This window comes from Primulina tabacum, chromosome 4, assembly GCF_025594145.1.
Source record: "Primulina tabacum isolate GXHZ01 chromosome 4, ASM2559414v2, whole genome shotgun sequence".
Classification (NCBI taxonomy): domain Eukaryota; kingdom Viridiplantae; phylum Streptophyta; class Magnoliopsida; order Lamiales; family Gesneriaceae; genus Primulina; species Primulina tabacum.
In genome coordinates, this window is record NC_134553.1 from 3,750,687 (window position 1) to 3,773,109 (window position 22,423).

The 22,423-nt window shown below is 35.4% G+C and overlaps 4 protein-coding genes across 15 annotated transcripts; 2 read left to right on the forward strand and 2 right to left on the reverse strand.

Annotated features, from left to right (window-relative positions):
- Window positions 1-9,724: 9,724 nt before the first annotated feature.
- On the reverse strand, window positions 9,725-10,339 carry LOC142541442 (uncharacterized). Its single transcript, XM_075647978.1, has one exon. The coding sequence runs from the start codon at window positions 10,188-10,190 to the stop codon at window positions 9,927-9,929; it is 264 nt and encodes an 87-aa protein (XP_075504093.1). The 5' UTR covers window positions 10,191-10,339; the 3' UTR covers window positions 9,725-9,926.
- Window positions 10,340-10,858: 519 nt separating this feature from the next.
- On the forward strand, window positions 10,859-14,479 carry LOC142542529 (AP2-like ethylene-responsive transcription factor At2g41710). 5 transcript variants are annotated; one of them, XM_075649199.1, is made up of 9 exons: window positions 10,859-11,255; window positions 11,578-11,660; window positions 11,802-11,810; window positions 11,903-11,991; window positions 12,156-12,229; window positions 12,308-12,358; window positions 12,580-12,644; window positions 12,791-13,407; window positions 14,069-14,479. In XM_075649199.1, exons 1-9 carry the CDS (start codon window positions 11,035-11,037, stop codon window positions 14,129-14,131), a joined length of 1,272 nt encoding a protein of 423 aa, XP_075505314.1. In that variant the 5' UTR covers window positions 10,859-11,034; the 3' UTR covers window positions 14,132-14,479. The 5 variants fall into 5 exon arrangements, with proteins under 5 accessions (XP_075505314.1, XP_075505316.1, XP_075505318.1 ...); XM_075649201.1 differs by having other exon boundaries at window positions 10,862-11,255; window positions 12,785-13,407; window positions 14,019-14,154; XM_075649203.1 differs by having other exon boundaries at window positions 10,865-11,255; window positions 12,785-13,407.
- A 586-nt stretch (window positions 14,480-15,065) lies between these two features.
- LOC142542531 (putative UDP-arabinose 4-epimerase 3) lies at window positions 15,066-18,705 on the forward strand. Of its 8 annotated transcripts, none has more exons than XM_075649205.1 (11): window positions 15,066-15,214; window positions 15,683-15,806; window positions 15,896-16,014; window positions 16,588-16,701; window positions 16,779-16,886; window positions 16,982-17,073; window positions 17,190-17,331; window positions 17,469-17,563; window positions 17,700-17,829; window positions 18,038-18,182; window positions 18,271-18,705. In XM_075649205.1, the coding sequence occupies exons 2-11, from the start codon at window positions 15,746-15,748 to the stop codon at window positions 18,510-18,512; spliced, it is 1,248 nt and encodes a 415-aa protein (XP_075505320.1). In that variant the 5' UTR covers window positions 15,066-15,214; window positions 15,683-15,745; the 3' UTR covers window positions 18,513-18,705. The 8 variants fall into 8 exon arrangements, with proteins under 8 accessions (XP_075505320.1, XP_075505326.1, XP_075505319.1 ...); XM_075649211.1 differs by having other exon boundaries at window positions 15,079-15,214; window positions 15,715-15,806; XM_075649204.1 differs by having other exon boundaries at window positions 15,090-15,346.
- Window positions 18,706-20,221: 1,516 nt separating this feature from the next.
- On the reverse strand, window positions 20,222-22,119 carry LOC142541443 (beta-amyrin 28-monooxygenase-like). Its single transcript, XM_075647979.1, has 3 exons — window positions 21,032-22,119; window positions 20,745-20,932; window positions 20,222-20,619 (listed from the first exon to the last, which is right to left on the reverse strand). Exons 1-3 carry the CDS (start codon window positions 21,981-21,983, stop codon window positions 20,323-20,325), a joined length of 1,437 nt encoding a protein of 478 aa, XP_075504094.1. The 5' UTR covers window positions 21,984-22,119; the 3' UTR covers window positions 20,222-20,322.
- Between the last annotated feature and the right edge of the window lie 304 nt (window positions 22,120-22,423).

A 22,423-nucleotide genomic window follows, 5' to 3' on the forward strand; every position in this document is an offset into this window, starting at 1 on the left:
ATGAATTCCAAACAACATTTTCATCGGCCATTGACTATCATATAATTGACTTTGATGGTAAATAAAACTAAAAACACAACCAAAACAAATAAATTCAATCAAATATACCTCAAATCTAAATTAAAACCATCACATGCTTCCAAAAATAAGCCACCAGATCTAATGACGGGTATCATTCGGTGTGGAGACCTTCCATTTTCAAATGTAATTACCGATTTAAAAGCAAACACAAACAGAGAATTAAAGCATGTAAGAACTCAAATGGAATTTTCCAAAGCAATTGAATTTTCCGAACAATTGAATTTCCCGAAACCCAAAACCCAAAACAAATGAATTTACCAAACCAAATTTGAATTTCTCGTAACAAATTTGGTTTTTGAAACCCAAAACAATTGAATTTCTCGAAACCCAAATTCCAGAATATGTATTTGGATATGTTAATTCATTAATAATTCTTCTCAGAACACGATGAATCGGATGTTTTCAGAAATTTCGGTATGAAAAAATGTGTGAGAAAAATATTGAAAAAACAATCAATTAGAAATTAATTTTGATATATGTTACTTCTTTCCATTAACGTTAAACAAATCAAAACAAAACAGAAATATGAACATCGTGAGAACATGGTGTTGTGAAAGAGTTTCTTACATGATAGTTCGTGTGGGTTATTCTTCAAAGGAATTTGGAACTGGTTGCGGCTTGAAGTTATGCGACGATTGGGTGTAGATGATTGGTTGTGGAAGTCATTGTCTTGTTGTGTGCCGCTTTAAGTAGTGGGAGAAAATAAACAAAGCAGCGTGGGTTTGGTTTGTCGAGGAAGTGGAGGAGAAAGCAACAACCATGATAGATTTACGGGTGTTTTGTGTTAGAGTTTTTATTCTCAAAATCATGTTTCTACGTATATATAAACATGATATATAATATGTGGAAGCGGATCGAGAATTACCTCCGGCCATTGAAAATTTGTTGAAGCTTTCTGATTTCCTTTAGATTGAAGCCTTCTAAACACTCCAATACTCCTTTAGATGGTGTATTTTCTGTATGAGATTGTGTGTTTAGGGACCTCAATGCCTTCGATATTTATAGGCACACTCATACCATCACCGAGTGTTTTGGGAGCTCGAGATTCAAACTAAATTTGTATACGCATCTCAATTTTTCAAAATTTGAGGCTGCCGTGTACAAATTTTTTCAACACGTTTATTTTACGGTTACGGGTCACAATTTTCTTACATTCTCCCACTTGACCCGTATATCTCATTTACCATAGGAGAAAACAAAATACATGAATCATGGCGATAGATCATCTAAAAGCGATTATTATCTTCCATGTATCACAATGTATTATATCTCTCAAATAACTTAATGAATAAACTCTATGTTTATTCGAGGTCCAACTTTATTGATATTTTTCATGATAACTGAATATGTACATAACTGAATATGAAAAATATCATAACTTAATGAGTTTCATTAATTTTGTTTTTACAACAAAATTACATAAAAGAACCAAGTCTCATTCTTTCTGTATGATCCTTGAATTTCAATGGTGGCATGCCCTTAGTCAAAGGATCTGCAATCATCAATTCAGTGCTAATGTGCTCGATAACCATGGTTTTATCTTTAACACGTTCTCATATGGCTAAATACTTAATGTCGATGTGCTTGCTTCGACTACCACTTTTGATATTTTTAGCCATAAAAACAACAGCTGAATTGTCACAATATATTCTTAATGGCCTAGATATAGAATCCATAATTCTAAGCCCTGAAATGAAACTCTTCAACCATACACCATGTGAGGTTGCCTCAAAACAAGATACGAACTCAGCTTCCATAGTGGAAGTAGCAGTCAATGTCTGCTTTGCACTTCTCCAAGATACAGCTCCACCAGCTAGCATAAAAATATATCCTGAAGTGGATTTTCTTGAGTCAATGCAGCCAGCGTAGTCTGAATCAGATTAGCCAATTACTTCCAAATTCTCAGTTCGTCTGAACATAAGCATATAATCTTTGGTCCCTTGAAGGTACCTCATGACTTTCTTTGCAGCTTTCCAGTGATCTAAACCTGGATTACTCTGATATCTTCCCAACATCCCAACAATAAATGCAATGTCATGTCTAGTGCAAACCTGAGCATACATCAAGCTTCCGACAGCAGAAGCATAAGGAATGTTTTTCATTTGTTCCCGCTCTAGATCATTCTTTGGGCATTGGCTCAAATTGAATTTATCGCCTTTCACAACGGGAGCTATACTTGGTGAACAATCTTTCATCCGATATCTCTCTAAAACTTTGTTGATATAGGTTTCTTGAGACAGACCTATAATACCTCGAATTCGGTCTCTATGTATCTTAATGCCAATGACATAAGATGCATCGCCCATATCCTTCATATCAAAGTTTTTAGAGAGGAATTGTTTCACCTCATATAACAGACCCTTATCATTGGTTGCAAGTAATATATCATCCACATATAGAATTAGGAAACAAATCTTGCTCCCACTGACCTTCTGGTATATACATTGATCCATGAGGTTTTCAATGAATCCAAATGAAGAGATAACATCATGAAATTTCAAATACCATTGACGGGAAGCTTGTTTCAATCCATATATAGATTTCTTAAGCTTACAAACCAATTGCTCACCATTACTAGAGAAGAATCCTTCAGGTTGATTCATATAAACCTCTTCCTCTAGTTCTCCATTGAGAAAAGCTGTTTTCACATCCATTTGTTGTAAATCCAAGTCAAAGTGTGCAACTAATGCTAGAATGATACGGAGAGAATCTTTCTTAGATACAGGAGAAAAAGTCTCCTTATAGTCGATTCCTTCCTGCTGAGTGAATCATTTAGCAACGAGTCTTGCTTTATATCTTTCAATGTTGCCTAATGAATCTTTCTTTGTTTTGAAAACCCATTTACATCCAATGGCTTTTATACCATCAGGCAACTGAACAAGATCCCAGACTCCATTAACTGCCATAGAATTCATCTCTTTTTTCATAGCATTAAACCATAGTTTTGACTCATTACAACTCATGGCTTGTGAAAACGTTTCAGGATCATTTTCGGCTCCGATGTTAAAATCCGATTCTTGTAAATACACAACATAATCACTAGATATAGCTGATCTTCTAATTCTAGTAGATCTCCTTAGGTTGTTTGGTTGATCAACAATTTCTTGTTGTTCTTCATTAACAACTTGATCTACTGGATTTTCATCAGCAATTTGTGGAACTTCAATAACTGGTTGTCTAACACCCATTTGGTCTTGAGGGGTGTGAATAACGACCAATCTATCATTTGAATAAGAGGGTTGTGCATTAATGTGATCATTCTCAAAAATTATGTCATTTGAATGATCACTCCCACTAATCAAATCATTCTCAAGAAATTTACATTTCTTGATTCCACAATTCTAGTGTTGTGAGATGGACAATAGAATCTGTACCCTTTGAATTTTTCGGCATACCCAATGAAATATCCACTTATAGTTCTTGGGTCCAGTTTCTTTTCATGTGGGTTATAAAATCTTATTTCAGAAAGACAACCCCAAACGCGTATATGTTGCAAACTCGGTTTCCAACCTTTAAATAACTCAAATGGCGTCTTTGGGACAGCCTTAGTTGGAACTCGATTTAATATATACACAGCTGTCTTAAGAGCTTCAGTCCACAAGGATTTAGGAAGTTTTGAGCTACTTAACATGCTCCTCACCATGTCCAATAATGTTCAGTTTCTCCTCTCAGCTACACCATTTTGGTCTGGAGAACCGGGCATAGTATATTGGGCAACAATCCCATGTTCTTGGAGAAACTTCTCAAACGGACCAGGTGCTTGTCCATTCTCAGTGTATCTACCATAATATTCTCCACCTCTATCAGTTCTCACGATCTTAATATGTTTTCCACATTACTTCTCCACTTCAGCCTTAAAAACCTTAAAGGCTTCTAGTGCTTCGTTTTTGTTATGAAGCATGTAGATATACATGTATCGTGAGTAATCATCAATGAAAGAGATGAAGTATTTCGGACTTTGCATGTCCATATCTGGACAACAAATATCTGAATGTATGATTTTTAATATTTCTGTACTCCTCTTGGCACCTTTTTAGACTTATTGGTCTGCTTACCCTTAATGCAGTCCACACAAGTCTCAAAATCAGTAAAATCTAAAGTACTAAGTACTCCATCATTTACTAATCTTTTAATTCTCTCTATGGAGATGTGTCCCAATCTCCTGTGCCACAATATAGATGAATCTTCATTTATAACACATCTTTTAATACCTCCCTGAACATGCATAGTGGTGTTATTATTTTGTAAAAAAATAGAGAAAAGACCATCAATCATTTTACCATTTCCAATAAGATTTGATTTATAAAACAAATTTATTGATTTATCCAAAAACTGAAATGAATAACCAAGAGGTACAAGTTTTGAAACTGAAATTAAATTCCTAGAAAAACTAGGAACATAAAAGGTCTTTTCTAATTTTAAAATATAACCACTATTCAATACTAAGCAGCAAGTCCCAATAGCCTCCACACGCGAAGACATCTTGTTTCCTGAATAGATGGTTCGCTCATTTTCTATTGGCTTCTTTAGGTTTTGCATACCCTGCAAGGTATTTGTAACATGGATTGTAGAACCAGAATCAATCCACCATGTGTTATAAATCATATTAACCATATTAGATTCATAACAGACAAATGAAGTAGGAATACCTTTCTTTTCAAGCCAGTCCTTAAATTTATTGCAATCCTTCTTAATGTGTTCCGTCTTTTTACAGAAGAAACACTTGGATTCTTTCTTGATGTCAGGTTGGGGTGGAATTATTCCTTTCCCTTTTCCCTTGACTTTGGCTTGCTTCTTATACTTTTCTTGTGTAGTCATAAAAACATTTTCACTTGTTTCCATTAACAACCTTCCTTCCTCTTGAACACACATGGTCATTAATTAATTGATTGACCATTTATCCTTATGTGTGTTGTAAGAAATTTTGAAGGGTCCATATTGCTGTGGAAGAGTGCATAAAATGTAGTGCACAAGAAAAGTCTCAGACATTTCCACTTCAAGTGTCTTTAATCGAGCCGCTATATCCCGCATTTTCATTATGTGCTCTCGCACACCTCTCACACTGGTGAGCCTTAATGAAGAGAATTCCATAATTAGGGTTCTTGCAAGTGCCTTGTCTGAAGACTGAAATTGTTCATCAATAGCCTTCAGTAATTCTCTGACATTATTATGCTGATCGACAGAACCACGCATACCAGCAGAGATTTTGGTCTTTATGAACATTACGCAGAGTCGATTAGATCGCTCCCATTTTTCATAAAGATCAACATCATCCGGAATGCTGTTTTCAGTAATAGCATATGGTTCGTCTTTCCGTATAGCATAATCAATATCCATCCACCTTAATTGAATAAGAATTCTTTCTTTCCAAATTTTATAATTATCGCCCTTTAGATCGGGAATGTCACATTTCATATCAGAAAAAGTCGCAGGTTGCATAACTGCACAAAATATCATATGCTTAAAATTTTGAGACAATATCATTTTTACCAATGTAATTCATGTTTTAAAAATCTAGTAACATAAAATTTGCCTGTGGGCTAAAATTTTAATTCCATAAGATTTTTCTGTAACTTTATGATAAAACTATCAAAATGTATTTTCCTTAACTCCTGTGGGTAAATTAAGAAAAATATAATTTGATATTTTAACCTAATTAGTTATATAAATATAATAAAAATCCATGTGGGGTAAATTTTATTATGTTTATATAATTAATTACAATTGATGTCCATTATGTGATCCAAATCCACTTAATGCATAATTTTTTTATAATTAAGGATGTTGTGGCTATTCCTCAATTATTTAAAATTATACGGTTCACTGAACAAAATTTTGGCTTTACTTAATGCTTTATATAATAATTATTTCGCAATCAACACTTTCCAAGAGTGCTCCCAGGAAAGATAGGTAGTGCTAAGGCTCTTTAAATACCCAACTCCTAGACAGAGCAACGCTCCTCAAGGAGACCAGTGGCTAGTCAAGGCAGTTTAAACCGGTCTATGAAAAACTCTCTCAGATCGTGTTTTCTTACGTCACCTCATAATTATTATTCAACTTAATTATCCACATTTATGTGAATCTTTATAAGCCAAAATTTTTCATATTAAATAACTTTATATTCACATTTTTACTTAATATGAACAATTACATTCCCCAACAGTTTTTCTCTTCAATCAGAGTAGTGATAAAGTGAGGATCACATAAAAATGTGGGCTCCTCATCAGTTTTTCTCTTTTATCAGAGTAGTGATAAAGTGAGGATTATTTGTTCATTTGTGAATATCTGAAATATTTTATTATATTATATTCACATCTTACTTGATATGTTCATCTCAATATAATTTAATATGAACATAATGTGAATATTGATCTTCAAAATATATATATTTTTTTATTTACTTTTTTTCAATACAATTTGCATTTAAATTTCAAGAATAAATGCAAACACAATATTAAATTTGCATTACAAATCAAACACTTATCTGTAATATTTGACATTATCTAACATGCAAAAATAATTTCTAAACATGTATTGAAAATTGCACTGAATTTGAAAATATTTTAATGTGTACAAATTATTTAACCAAATGCTATATGTATATCAAATTATACATATAACTTAATAACACATTAATTATTTATTTATTATTATTATTTTTATTAAAAAAATAATAAAATAAATAAATACATATATACACATATATTTAAATACCCATAATATGTGACACATTATCCAAGATGCAAATTTTATCTCAAAAAATCGGAAGTGTAATTCCAAACACGATTTTTTCACCACTAATTCATCCTCCGATTTTATCATGTTGTGTAATGGTGGTAGTTTTCGGTCAACATCGTAATGTGAGAGTCTGTGTCTCAAATGTTATGATAGTAAATTCATATATTATTATAATATTGGTTATAATAATATCAATGTCAGAATAACATTCATGTATTTGAATCTACCACCAAAATGGTAGATTGACATTAAATGTTTCTTATCACTAAATTGAAGTTCGAATACATTATTAAAGCCAACAAGCCAACAGAAAAGTTTTATTCAACCTCACTCAGAATTTACAGAAACTTTCTCCCAAAATTTCTTGTTTTTTTTTATTATTATTTTCAAGATTTCAATCCGAGAACAAGGTTTTTATATTAGTTATGCTCTGAAGAAGGTTCCAGGTAAATCTTGAATATTATTTTACCCGATCTTCAACCTTTAAGTTTTTTGTACGTAAAACTTGCATACATTCTCAAATTTTCATGCTTATGAAAACAAATTTTCAAGGCAGAGATATAGATGCTCTGATACCAAATGTTAGAGTTTTTATTCTCAAAATCATGTTTCTACGTATATATAAATATGATATATAATATGCGGAAGCGGATCGAGAATTACCTCCGGCCATTGAAAATTTGTTGAAGCTTTCTGATTTCCTTTAGATTGAAGCCTTCTAAACACTCCAATACTCCTTTAGATGGTGTATTTTCTATATGAGATTGTGTGTTTAGGGACCTCAATGCCTTCGGTACTTATAGGCACACTCATACCATCACCGAGTGTTTTGGGAGCTCGAGATTCAAACCAAATTTGTATACGCATCTCAATTTTTCAAAATTTGAGGCTGCCGTGTACAAATTTTTTCAACACGTTTATTTTACGGTTACGGGTCACAATTTTCTTACATTTTGAGCCATAAAATCGATTTTCTGTTTCTGAAATATTTTGTTTTCTGAGTTGGATTTGAGGGAAGAAGACGTGGGGATTTCAGAAATTCTTATCTGCGTTGGATTTGAGTGAAGAAGAAAGTAACGTGGGAGAAAATAAAAGGTGATGCATGGGTATTTTTGGGTAAGCAAAAAACAGACCAAGACACTATACAATTTTTATATGGGCTTGAACTTTAATAAATAGTAAAAGATTTGGGAGAGAAGAAGATATTCTGATTATTAAAACAGACCATGACACCAAAGTTAGTTATTCTAAGTGCCTCAAATAACAGTTAATATTCCTCGAGCAACACAACCAGTTATCTTGTAGAGCTCGACATAGCCATGGGATATAAAAGTTTAATAATTTTTATACACTGAATATGAGGAATAAGATATGAAATTGTAGTTTGAAATGTTATTTATTGAAGAAATTACATAATAAAGAAATATGTAAGGTACACTCGTACTGTAAAGGTCTATTATCACAGCATAAAAGAATTCGAAATGCATTTTGAGAATTTTTTATTTTTGAATTAAATTGAATTCGTAGGCAAACCAAGTAGCTCATAAGGGATAAAAACATTACTGAGAAGAGAAATGAATATCAATAAAACCTTCGTATAAATATGGTGGAGTGCAATAATTGTCCTTGTTGGATACATCGATCGAATCATGATAATTGAGCTACTATACCATTTAAAATATTTGAGTTGATGTGTAATATCAATTTTATAAAAGGAAAAAGTTAAAAAAAATTTGCAAGGAGTTAAAAGTTAGCAAAAACACAATTGATATTTAACTTAATAACAAGTTTAGGGGTTTTATTTTAACATAATTATGATAATTTAGTTAATTAAGATAATTTTATTTGACAATCACTGTATTCACTTCATTTAAATACATTGTGATTTTGGTTTTAGTAAAATTTACTATTCTCTTAATTTTATTTTTATTGTTTTTCATTGCGAATGATATTTGAATGAAAAATATATTTGTTTTGTTAATTTGAGAGAGCTGTCATTATGTTATAATCATGTAAATTGAAAAATTTTATATAAATAAGTGAATAAATTTGATTAATCATCATGGTGTATTTGATCTCTAGTTCGAATCAAAATTTTTAAAATTTTATATCTTCTATTTGAGCTCGAACTCGAATAAAACTAATTCTATTCAAATTCAACCCTCCAAATTTTAGTCATATTCGACTCCATTTTATTTATTTATACTATAAGTTAAATATGGAGATGCCACGTGGAGCAAGTATTATAATGCAGCCAGCTAGTGTCTGAAGAGATGCTTTGACTGATTCGGGGCTTTGACCGGAAGGGACAGCCCATTGGGCCCACCAACCCACGACCCGTCACTGTCCCCCTCATTTTCTTGGACTCTAGCCTGCTTCTCACCAACCCTACAGCAGCACACTTTACTATTACAACATTGCTTTTCTTTTTAAAAAAAAAAAACAGATTCATTTTTATGTATTACAAATAAATTTAACCGCTCCAACCCATGCACAAAGTTAGCAAGTTCTGCTCTTTAGATAACAAATTTAAATATCCAAACAGAGTCCACAACATACTTTAACAAATTTAAATATCAAAAATAGAAATTATTCATAACTAGAGTTGTCAAAACAGGTCAGCGAGCGGGCAGGCTCATAACCCACCACAAAACATCAATTGATTAGGACAGATCGACCCAACATTAGTCGGAGTTGTACGGATCACCATTTGGGGTGATCAACTCGACAGACATCTGTTCCATTTTGACAACTATGTAGGAACCGACATTTCATGTAACTCCCACAACATATTAATTGGATATTAGCGATATAAAATCTACTATATCTAATAAAAAACAATCCTCAAGAAATGAGAAAAATTAATAAAAATAAATGAATATATAAATCTAAACTTGTTGAATATGGATCGGGTATTCTCAAACTGAGCCCAATAAACTGTATGGGAATTGGGCCCGAAACTTTCAAAAAGTTTACCCGTTAAAATAAAATATTACTATATTGAAAAACGACGGAACCACCGGGATACATCGAATATGTTAAAAAAAATTACAAATTGAATCGTCGATCTCTTCAATATCCAAACCAAAAATTTAGCAGAACCAGCATCAAACATTGGCAGCATTGTCGCTCCTGAAGTGCTTTAGCGGTGTCGAAGAAGCATGTGAATCGGCCTTGAAATGGGTTGGCTGTGGGTAAGAAGTATGAGAATCGGCGGCACCACTTCCAGGCGGTGGGGTCGGGAGTCCGAAAACCTGGGTGTTGGTGTATACTTCTCGCCTACCCTTGGATCTCCCGAATAGAAAACAACCAAATCCGAGCAACAAGGAAAAGAGGATGAGTGGTAAAGATATCACTATCACCATCCCCATCTCTGCCTGCTTCCTAGAATGAGTAAAATATCGACGCAGCTGGAGAAATGTAACCACCGGTCAAAGCGGGTCGGATGATTAGAAGAAGAGAAGTTTGAGGGTCTTTAATAATGATAGCGTGGGATTTGAGTTGCGAGGAATCTCCCAACGGCAAGCTTGTCTAACGTTCACTTTCTAACAACCAATGATTATTATATCTGTTTATTATTGCAAAGAGCTAATTAGGCATACAAATAGAATTTATGATCATGATTTTCAGCTACATGGTAATTGGTAATTATAAAATGAGCATGTATCTTATGAGACGGTCTCACTAATCTTTATTTATGAGACGAATCAACCCTATCGATATTCACGATAAAAAAGTAATACTCTTAACATAAAAAGTAATATTTTTCATTAATAACCCAAATAAAATATATGTATCACAAAATATGACTCGTGAAACCGTCTCACATAAATTTTTGTCTTATAAAATATAGTTGATTATATATTTTTGCTTTATTTGCTCAAATTTATAAAAAAAAAAAATCAGATTTATCATATATTATTATAATTATATTAATGTACCCCTTCATTGTAAAAGTAAAAATAAAAATAAAAATGATTTGAAAGTACGGAATTGCCCACCGTTTTTCTTGTAGCCGTTGCAGCTGGAGGAGTCCAAAGAAGCTTCCTTCAGCCTTTTCCACCACGACAAAATTATGCACAGAAAACTTTGGGGACATTTACGTCACTTCAAGCCTCTCCTCCCTCATTTCTCTGTGCATTTCGGCTCCGGCCGCTAAATCAAGCATTTACGCGAACACTTTATCTCTCTAATCCTGTGTGCAGAATTAGGGTCATGGCTTCCTCTTCCTCGGAACACGCTACGAAACATGAAGAAACTGGCGGAGCAGGCGGAGAAGGCTCTGAATCGCCGCACTTCGGAGCAGATCAGATTTTTCTCTACCGAGGATTGAAGAAAGCGAAGAAAGATAGAGGATGCACGGCCAAGGAACGAATTAGTAAAATGCCCCCTTGTACTGCTGGCAAACGTAGCTCTATTTATCGAGGCGTCACTAGGTAATTATAGTTAGCGACGTTATTGCTGTGTGATCGGGTTTTGCTTTTTATCATAGTGTATGATTTGAATCCCTCACTAATTAACAACTTGGGTATTGGATTTGAGCGATGCCTTGCTGATCGTCAGGCAAAGCCAGTTTCTTTGAAGCTTAACGCACTCTGTTCGATGTTTGGAATTGTGTTGCTTGAAAGCTTTACTATCTTCGTTTCCTGTTTATGCTTGAACACGCGTTACTTTAAAGCTTTACTATCTTCACCTCATTCTTTATGCTTGTACTGAAGTTAATAATTAAATAACTTCGTTAAACTTTTTTATGATTAGGCATAGATGGACTGGTCGTTATGAAGCACATCTTTGGGATAAAAGTACCTGGAATCAAAACCAAAATAAAAAAGGAAAACAAGGTGAAATATTCATTCATTGAGACATATATATGATCTATACTGATCAGAACATATTTTAATAGCGTCTGATTCGTCTGATGTGTTTCCCGGCTCTTTTCTTATTATGCGGAAACCGATGTCGTGTCTGCTCAATTTGGACAGTTTACTTGGGTAAGTAGTTTTGGTCAAATTTCTTTGAAGGCATAAAATAGATTCGGGCGCTTGAAATTACAATGACCTTTTACCGTGAAAAACGGCTATAGGTGCATATGATGATGAGGAAGCTGCAGCAAGAGCCTATGATCTTGCCGCATTAAAATATTGGGGCCCTGGAACCCTCATCAATTTTCCTGTAAGATGCTTAATGTTAGACCTCATCTGTAGCCACTTATATTCTTCTGCGTTGGACTTTAAACCTGACTATCGATTTTTTGGTTGGATGCTCTTATATTTTGCTTTTCTTTTCTTTTGTTTTTTTTATTTATTCTTTTTAGCATGCCTAATGGAGTTAAACAGGTGACAGATTACACAAGGGACCTTGAGGAAATGCAAAATGTCTCGAGAGAGGATTATCTTGCATCTCTTCGAAGGTTGGTGATAATTTTTTATATTGATATGTTCCATTATTGAATCTTTGTCGGTGTCCTTAGGAATCACCTCTATTGCAGAAAAAGTAGTGGTTTCTCCAGGGGAATCTCCAAGTGTCGACCCCTTTCCAGGTTTGCTCCTATAATATGTTAGGTCCTTCGGTACATTAACTAATTCAGATATCTGGTCAATGCAAAAAGTTCAGTTTATCATTCTCGGATGTTTGACCAATAAGCTCCCAGTTCATCACGTGGAGATGCCAGTTTTCAATATTCTCTATTCTCGGATAATTGTAGACCTGAGCAAGTTTATGATTAATTTGTTTTATGTTGTCTTCTTTTCTTTGTCAAAGTAATCAATGGGATTCACAGTTTGGTCGTGTATCTGGAGCTGACTGCATCAACAACACAGTCTATGGTCAGTATCGCATTACTTAAATGACAAGATTATTAAATTTTACAGTTAAAGACTCGTTTCTTGATTACGTAAATATGGAATTCTGTCTGTAGCCTTTCACGAATCACATGTTGACTTAAGTCTTCTACTGACTGGTGAAGATGCAGGTGACAAAATGACAATAGGAGGTGAATATGATGGCGGATTTTGTACTGATAGGAAGATTGATTTGTCGAGTTATATCAAATGGTGGGGAACGAATAAAGCTCGTCAGACTAATCCCCAATCAAAAGCGTTTGAAGAATCAAATATTGGGGGTCATGAAGACATTGCTAGTGAACTTAAAGCTCTAGAACGATCAAGCCAGCCTGCTGAACCCTATGAAATGCCCCGTCTGGGGGTGTCTCCAGAGAAAACAAAACACAAAACAGTTTCTGCAACGAACATTCTGTTGAAATCAGCAGCATACAGAAGCCTTCAAGAGAGAATATCGAAAAACAAAGAAAAGAATGAATATAACGAGGATGAAAATAAAATTCATGTTAATAAAATTGAACTTGAGAATACAGTTGACAAATCATGCCATGATAGTGGAAGTGAGAGACTTGGAGTTGCATTTGGACCAAGTGGAGGATTACCTATTCAGAGAAATGTGCATCAGATGGCTTCGTTGCTGTCTGCTCCGCTGCTTACCAATTACATTGGTATTGATTCCTTGACAGATCATGGTCTTTGGGCTTCCCTAGTTCCTGTGCTTCCTAGCGGTTCTTCCCACACAAATGAGGTATGTTTTTCTCTAATTCAGGCCAAGCTCCGTAGGAATATAATTACTGCTGTTAGGAAACTCGCACTCAAGGACTTTCAACAGAATGAGATATGAATAACACTCGCACTGAATGAATGAGGTTGAAGCTAATGTCAGAGACTCAAACTTCTGTTTCTTACTTTTCACAAATCAATGAGCCGTCACAGTCTAGTAGCTAGAATTTTTCTCCCATGAGAGTGAATGAAATGATTAAAAGTATCGCCTTTCAGTTTCAAGAACAAGTGGCACACCTCTCTTCTGTTAAACACGTTTGATAATATTGACAGAAATCTCAATTAAGAAAGAAAAAACTTGGTCATGTGATCATGTGATACTCTTGCAAAAGGTTATACGGGATCTCCCAGGTGATAAATACCAAATTTTAACATACTATCTTTTATTCTTCCACCCTTGCGTGTTCCAAGTATTTCATCTAACATAGAGCGCTCTAGCATAAATCTGTCTCTGATTGGCATGTTTCTATGTCGGGATCAATCTCTCCCTACCCCAATTATGCTATGGTGTGATAATTGTGATCTTTGTGCCAGATTGTTATGAATTATCATTTGTACATTTTTTTTTATCTTCAGCAAGCCAGATATGAAAAAGATGAATCTTTATAATGCATGTTCTTGGCCAGATGTGTTCGACCATGGAATGTCTTCATCATTTCTCAAAAGGACAAATACTTTCATGCAGGTGATCAAGAATGAATCAAGTTCGGACTATACTTTCTTCCCGCAAGAAGGTTGATATCACCACCACGAGTCCCTTAATTGTCGCTGCAAGCAAGTTAAAATGATCTTTTTCAATTTTTGTTGGGAAGGAAGAGATGAATTTGGATGTGCATATATTGAGCAGCAGAGCTTTCTGAATACAGTTTGCATAGATAATTCCATGTTATTGTTCTTTCCATTGGGTTACTATAAAGACGAAGATACAAATTTTTTTGTGAGATATTTATCAAAATCACGAGTTACTCTGCCATTATCATCTTCACACATACATGTATACATTTAATGTGGCATATATAAAGCGTAACCTTTTACCTTGCAACGCGTCGATCTTCACATTTGATTCATTTGTTTTATAGTTGAACAGTCTCAATTTTTATTTATTTATTTATTTATGCTTTGGCCTTTTTGGATTTTGGGTAAAAATGGTCAACGAGTCAATTGTGGCCCAAATGGTAAGCCAAGGACACAAACGTTGTGAGTATTGTCAAATTGAGGCGGCATCATATAAATGAGCGAACAAGTTTTAATTTGGACAGATTAAATGGCCGACTGAGTAGACACATGGTTGTTGCAACTTGCAAATGTTGACTTTGGAGAATGTCCTCTGTCAGCTCCAAAATAATTGTGAGAAAAGAGCAAGTAATTACTGATTACATAGAAATTTCGAGGCGGTTTGAATTTCAAAAACCAGCGTAGAAAATGACAACTCATAACCATTTTTTTAAAGAAGGGGGGGGGGGGGGGTGTGACATCATAATTTGGTTTATGAATAGTTTTATTTTGCTGTCAGTTGTTCAATAATGGATGAACCCGCAAGCAGCATCCACTGATAAAGTCGATAGTATATCGAGTACGATATAATTAAATAATATAAATTATGCAATTCATATGATTAATTAATATAAACACCAATTACGCGTTTCTTTTCTCACACAAACCTGCCTCTCTCTCCCCAAAGTCCAACCTACATTGGCAGCAATTTAAACAACTTGCGCTCGAGTCTCAAGAAGAAACAACACAACAGTCAACAACCCTTTAATCTTAGTCCAGTTAAATCACGGGTTCTTGTCAAAGTTTTATTTTGATTATCTATTTCAAGATTTTTTGATTTTACTTCTGTTGCTGTAATTGAATGTTTCTGTGAGGATGCGTTAAAGTCACCGTCTTTGTCTTTTTGTAATGTAAGCCTATTCATTTTCGTCGGTTAACTTTACTTTTTCAGATTCTCTTACAGAGACGGAAATGATATTTTGATCAATTCTTTTATTTCCCTTGAAATGCCAAATGGGTTTTTCTGTAATACGAAAAAGATTTGGTTTTTCCAATTAAGCATGTGCCTCTTTTAATTACGAGTTGCTTAACTGGAATCGTTTATTCGTGTCTGAGGGTATTGTTATCTCCGCATGTTAGAGGTCTTACCTTTAGCTTACTTTTTCACTTGAAATTTTACCTTTCCCTCGTCAAATGATCTTTTCACGTTCCTGATAATTGAATTTTGTTCTTTTTGGTGGCGGCAGATTTGATGAAGGCTTGATTTTTTTAAATATAGCTTATGCTGTTAGAATCGGACAGACATTTCAATGGTGAGTCTTACCAAGACAAGAACTCAGCAGTGGCCAAATAGATCCTTGTCCTTGGGAGGTGAAATTTTCTTCGTTTTTGCAGTCGTTGTTTGGTCTTCTTTTCAACTTCTGTGCCTTGATTTCAAAGCTGGAGGTGTTTGTTTATAGGAATGGACGACACAAAGAAGAAGAGTAATTTTGTAGGAAATATTCTATTGGCTGCTACTCTTACAGGATTGTGCATTCTCATGTTCAAGCAACGCCCAAATTTTAGCACACCTTGCGAAGTAGGTTTCGTCCGTTCCTTTATCTCTTTCGCTATTAAGTTCAACCTACGATTTCTGTATTTTCATGTCGAATATAGCGATCTTGGATTAAAATAACAAGATTCATGTCTTTCTATTTAGCTATCGAATTTGTTTGTTTGTTTGTTTGTTTGTTTTGTGTGTTTAGATTGAAATGTGAGCCATCATAGCTTGATTTTGATTTATTTAGATGTAAACTTAAGGTAATTCATCATTGACAAAAGTGATATTTTCCGTGAAACTTAAAGAGTTGGGGGCGGCCATCATGACGAATCTATGCTAAATTTTTGGATGAATTGTTTTTTTCTCTCTTTTTCAGTCATGCATTTTGTACTCGTTTTGGTGCTTCCAGAAGTAGTTACGAGCTGAAAATCACCATCTTGTGGTAAAAAATGCTATCAAATCATGTTTTGTTTGATTCAATTTTTGTCTGCCATGATGATATATATTTACCTCACCGTTAGCTGTTTTTTTTCCCTGCTTTCCATTACCTTTGATTTTATTGAACTGGAGTTCATTTATCTCATTTTTAGCCTTACCCAATTTTTTTTGCAGTTCTCACATCACGAACCAGGTGTAATTCATGTGCTAGTAACCGGAGGAGCTGGGTACATTGGTTCTCATGCTGCTTTACGACTTCTTAATGACTCATACCGTGTGACTATAGTGGTATCTTCCAGATATAGATTGTTTTATCTATAATAAACCACTTATTTTTCCTGGATCTTAAGAATAAAACTGAACAGGATAATCTCTCACGAGGAAATCTTGGTGCTATTGAAGTCCTTCGACTACTATTTCCCAAACCGGGGAGACTTCAATTTATACACGCTGACCTTGGTGATGCAAAAGCAGTATCCTCATTGAACCATTTATGTTTATCGACATCTTCGTTTCTTGTGAAAAGTTCAAAATTCATTGCCATGTTGTCGCCTTGACCATTATATAGGTGCACAAAATATTTTCAGAAAATGCATTTGATGCAGTGATGCATTTTGCGGCAGTTGCATATGTCGGAGAGAGTACCCTTGATCCTCTTAAGTGAGTATTTGTTATCTATCTACAGCCTATTAGAACATGTCACATTTTCCTAGATTTTACAGTTCCCGTATCTTTTACTTTGCATATATCTTACGGTAGTTGTCTTTGCAACATAGGTATTATCACAATATCACGTCAAATACTCTTGTTGTGTTAGAAGCTATGGCAACTCATGGAGTCAAGACCTTGATCTACTCCAGTACATGTGCAACTTATGGGGAGCCTGAAAAAATGCCCATCACAGAAGTTACTCCCCAGGTGAGGGTGTCCCAAGTTCGAGGCCTGAAGATTGCCTTATCAGAACCAATCCATTCATTCCTGGGATTTTTTTTTTGGAGAAAAACAATTGTTTCTTTTGTGTTTCAGATGGCCTTATTTTCTCTTGCATTTTGCAGCTTCCAATAAATCCATATGGAAAGGCCAAGAAAATGGCAGAGGATATGATACTGGATTTTCAGAGAAACTCGGATATGGCTGTCATGATTTTAAGGTTGGTATTAATGTGGGTTGTGTAACTTCAATTTCTGAGTGTATTTGGAATTTCACTCTGTGATTCATGGAATTGATAAAAGTAAATTCAGGCTTTTGGCTCCATAATTTTCTTATATTTTCTTCTAAATTTTCAGATACTTCAACGTAATTGGTTCTGATCCCGAGGGAAGGCTTGGAGAAGCCCCTCCACCGGAGCTGCGTGAGCATGGACGAATATCAGGCGCCTGTTTTGATGCTGCTCGTGGCGTAATTCCTGGACTCAATGTTTGTCCATTTTTCTCTACTTAGGATCATCACATTTTTTTCTGACAATTCATCAGAATTTTCATCTGTGATCACACGAGAATCGTCTGTAGCTTTTGAACTTTTGTTCTTCAAAAACTGATTCAAAATGATGGTTGACACAATAGACATCTCATTTTCTTCAGAAGAAAGATTTGGAATTTACCGATCTCTGGATGTTTTATGCCAGGTTAAAGGAACAGATTATCTTACTCTGGATGGCACCTGCATTCGGGATTATATTGACGTTACTGATCTTGTGGATGCTCATATAAAAGCTTTAGAGAAGGCAAGACCTAGTCACGTCGGCATCTATAACATCGGTACTGGCAGAGGTAGACCCTACACCCATCTTGTTAACACGAGCACTAGTTCTGATGAGCTATATACTTGGTTCTCAAACCGCCTTTTTGTCTGTACCAGGAAGATCGGTGAAGGAATTTGTGGAGGCCTGTAAAAATGCAACTGGGATGCCCATAAAAGTCAATTTTCTTCCACGCCGGCCTGGTGATTATGCCGAGGTATACAGCGATCCAACCAAAATCAAGAATGAATTGAACTGGACAGCAAAATATACCAATCTTCAAGAGAGTTTGCAGATTGCCTGGAGTTGGCAGAAGGCGCACCCCAATGGATATGCGGCTCCGCGGGTTATGTTTGCGTAAATAGTAAGTTCTGCTGTGTTCACATTCATAGCTCGTCTACAATTTTCCCCAGTCTTGTCGGTTGTGTTTAGGACTGGGGATTCAGGCAAGGATTCTGTGCTATTCCTTGAACATTATTTTTATTCATTTTATATAAAATTTGTAGCATTTGTTTAACAATAGTTTCTGAAAAATGCGTGGCTTTATGTCCTAATTTAGGGGAGCAATGTGGAATGATAACTAATGAGTGTCATTTACTTATGTCGGAGATGCCAAGAATTTTGAATGCTCTGTTTATTGAGAGGTCCACAGGCTTTACAGTCTTACAACTATCTTCATTTAAAGAATATAACTAAAATTACCCTCTTTCAGCATATTTTTCCACTTTTTTGGTATCAAAGTTTAAAGAAGTACGGTATGGATAAACGGAATCAGGGTGTTTAAATCGACTAAATTATGATTTAAATTGTAATTTCAACAAATAAATATATTGGCTAAATAAATTATTCAACACGACCATTCGCGCACCTTTGAAAATTATAGTGTGCCAGTGTTGGCTATGAAACAAACAATGTATCTTTTTAAGAAACATATATATATGTCAGCAACCGATCACCAGGAAAACACAAAAGCCTTCGCGTCTACCACAACTGTGTACGGGCCGATATCCGATGGCAAACGGCGATGAAGATGAAGGTGCTAAATCGGTTATGACTTATGAAGCAACTTCTCGGAATTTCTGATGATGATCTCGGGGTTGAGTTGAACTCCGGAGAAACTTTCCCTTTTCTTTAACTGATCAAGGGCACTGGGAAATGGAGGATGAGACTGCTAATTTACAATATTGTGTCGCAGTTTAAATTGTTCGTGTAGTTTTTGCTTCTTTTTCAGTGCAACTTCATGTCGTGCTGTTGCTAATCATCATTGGCAAAGTTTTGATGTATTTTGCTAAATGTATCACATCGGCTAAGTCTCTAGAGATGTGTATTATCCTCTTGAACTAGTTTTTGAGATTGAAATATCTAAATCTAAATCTTAACATTGTTCATAGACTAAGTCTACCGTTATTTGTTGGACTGTACTATGAGCCATCAATAACGTGATTCTGCCGTTATGTGTCGGACTGTCTTATTGGTCACCCAATAATGTCTTGTGAATTTTATGTTCCCGTTGTTCATTCTCATATGTGAACTTTGTGAATTTTATGTTCCCGTTGTTCGTTCTCGTATGTGAACTTCAACAATTATCCTTCTTATGTTAATTTTTGGGTTGAGTTAGTTTCGAATATCAATCTTTTAACATATTTTTTGGTTACATAGTTTCTTGTTTTGGTTTAATTGGTTGGTTGATAGGTCACTTTTGCTTGATACAATATTTGTTTTTTTTTAATTATAAAATATCATATTACCAATTGTTACTTGAAATTGACTTTGTAAAATATATATAGTGACGAAACCAAATTCATTATCTACGGAAATACATATTTTATATACACGCAATGGATGATCAGCACACTAGTAAATGTATTGGAATTGCATGAACATCAAATGTATGGTTCGGGAATTTTAGTCCATTAATTTTACGTAACATCTTGTACCAAAGTTCAAATTTTTTTTAAACAAAAGTTTTTAAATTAAGATCTCAAACTTATAAATTAATTACGTATTTATTTATTTAATTGTATATTTATCTTCTAACAATAGAATCATTTTAAATTGAACAAGGCATGCTGATGCAAATAAAAATTACAACAGAGTAAACATAATCTATTAAATCGATGGAAAAAATGCACACCAAACTTTGAGTATTCCTATTTCCATGTAATGGTGGCTTATTGCTGATGCAGGCGGATCGGCAGGCCATTTTGGGGCTCCGGCATCATGTCACCTACGACCTTCTCATTGGGATCAACTACTTCCCATTTATAATTCTTCACAGCATTGTGAACAAACGCCAATATTGCTAGCCGAGCATACTCTTTACCGGGGCACATTCTTGGCCCGCCTCCGAATGGTACATAACTATACGGCAGAGGCGCTTCACCTTCATCATATCTCGATGGCTCAAACGTTTCTGGATCCCGAAAATATTTTGGGTTCATGTTCGTCGTGGCCGCTGTCCAATAAACCTGCATGTGTACGTGCATATGTATATTCTACAGTCAAAACATGTGTCATGTGTGTGTGTGTGTATTATATTCTCCAGCGAATTGAAGTTCATTATAAATAGAGTAGTACTTATGATTGACCATACCTTCCAACCTTTTGGAACTGTGTATCCAGCATAGGTGAATTCTGCCAGAACTTCTCTGAAAGTCCCTTGGAGAGGGGGGACTAGTCTCATGGTTTCACAAACCACGTTCCATGTGTACTTCATTTTGTGAACGTCTTCCCATTCTAATAGTTCCCCAGGCTTCTTGGATGCCGCAATCTCCATTTGTTCTGCGTAAATACAGACCTTGATCGTAATGCACAAAGAATAGAAAAGAAAACTATAGGATATATAGTTTTAGAGGGTGTTGTTACTTGTTAGTTACGTACCTGCTCGGATTTTCATATAAATTTTCTGATTTAGGCCAACATACTTCATAAAGAAAGTTATAGCTGCGGCAACCGTACTATATCCAGCAGTTAACAAACCCATGATTCTGTCAGCAATCTCAGTCTCCGCCATGGATTTGCCACTCGGGTTCGTAGCAACGATCAAATGCGACAAAATATCCTGCATAGGCGATCCAGATGCCATGGCTTGTTTCTTCTCCTTAATAACGCTTAGCAGCTCCTTCCTAATTGCATCTGCTGCATTTTGTGCGCGAAAAAAAGTGGTTCCAGGAAAATTAAGCATGATGGAGTGTAAGCCGGAGGTGACCTTATCAAAGTGTTTCACGAGCTGCGATATACGAGCTGGATTATTAATGCCAAGAAAAAAGCGAGAAGCAAGAGTCAAAGTAATGATCTTAGCAGCAGGGTGAGCGAGCACTACATGTTTCCCTGCCCAGTGGTCTTGCAATAGCTGATGTGTCATGGAATCCATTTTCGGTAAATATCGTTTCAGGGCTTCAGGTTTTAAGAATCCTTGTTGACGCACCGTTCTCATTTCTTCGGAGCGTTGGATTTGTGGAGAAGGTGGTGGGGCTGCTGCTGCGTTGTATCGGTATGAGCGGAAAAGGTGCTGCATGGGATGGGGCCGGAATATGGTGAAGTACTTCTGCTCGTTGGAGAAGATGAATTTGTGGCCGTTCGGGCCACAAATGACTGCTGTGTTCTCTCCAAGGATCTTGGTCTTGAAAATGTCAGGCGAGTACTTCCTCATCCTGTCTGCGACGAACTTCTCCGGCTTTCCAAACAAGAACTCGATAGTTTCTCCAAGGATCGGCCACCCAAAGCTGCCCGGTGGAAGCTGGTTTCGTGTACCGCTTCGCTTAAACTTAAAGGTTAGAGCAACAGTAAAAGCAATAAGAGCTAGGGAAAGAACAAGGGCCAAAACTTCCATGGCTTACAGATTTTGATCTTACCGTTAAAAATATGGAAGTTGCTTGTTTTCTTCCCAAGGCAAGGAAGTGTTGCTTTATATAGGAGTACTTCAGAATTTAGCCTCTTCAATTCAATATTTAAGGTCATAATCAAACCCCAGAATCTTCCAAGTACGTAGTTCATACACTCAGTCGTTGGAAATATCGGGTGAAATTGCTCGGTTGCAACTTATTCAAATAAAATTATGTGAATGATATATAAAAAAATTGACGTTACTACACGGTTCCAAAGTTGGTGGTCCACTTGCCAAAGCTCGACGTCCCATAATTCACGTGTTTGACCTCACCACCATAATTTACGTCTTCTTAACATATATATATATACATCTATGGATCCTATCTTTGCCCAATTCAAAAACAACCACAAATCCAGCATATATATACATATATACATATATAT

Bases quoted from the DNA above. Each gene is read 5' to 3' on its own strand.
- LOC142541442 (XM_075647978.1), bottom strand. From the start codon at position 10,190: ATGGGGATGGTGATAGTGATATCTTTACCACTCATCCTCTTTTCCTTG.
- LOC142542529 (XM_075649203.1), top strand. From the start codon at position 11,035: ATGGCTTCCTCTTCCTCGGAACACGCTACGAAACATGAAGAAACTGGC. The intron at 11,256-11,577 runs GTAATTATAGTT...TTTTATGATTAG, and splicing joins ATTTATCGAGGCGTCACTAG to GCATAGATGGACTGGTCGTT. The intron at 11,992-12,155 runs GTAAGATGCTTA...GGAGTTAAACAG, and splicing joins GAACCCTCATCAATTTTCCT to GTGACAGATTACACAAGGGA.
- LOC142542531 (XM_075649205.1), top strand. From the start codon at position 15,746: ATGGTGAGTCTTACCAAGACAAGAACTCAGCAGTGGCCAAATAGATCC. The intron at 16,015-16,587 runs GTAGGTTTCGTC...TTTTTTTTGCAG, and splicing joins ATTTTAGCACACCTTGCGAA to TTCTCACATCACGAACCAGG. The intron at 17,074-17,189 runs GTGAGTATTTGT...TTTGCAACATAG, and splicing joins AGTACCCTTGATCCTCTTAA to GTATTATCACAATATCACGT.
- LOC142541443 (XM_075647979.1), bottom strand. From the start codon at position 21,983: ATGGAAGTTTTGGCCCTTGTTCTTTCCCTAGCTCTTATTGCTTTTACT. The intron at 20,933-21,031 runs GTACGTAACTAA...GTATTTACGCAG, and splicing joins TTATATGAAAATCCGAGCAG to AACAAATGGAGATTGCGGCA. The intron at 20,620-20,744 runs GTATGGTCAATC...GTACACATGCAG, and splicing joins CAGTTCCAAAAGGTTGGAAG to GTTTATTGGACAGCGGCCAC.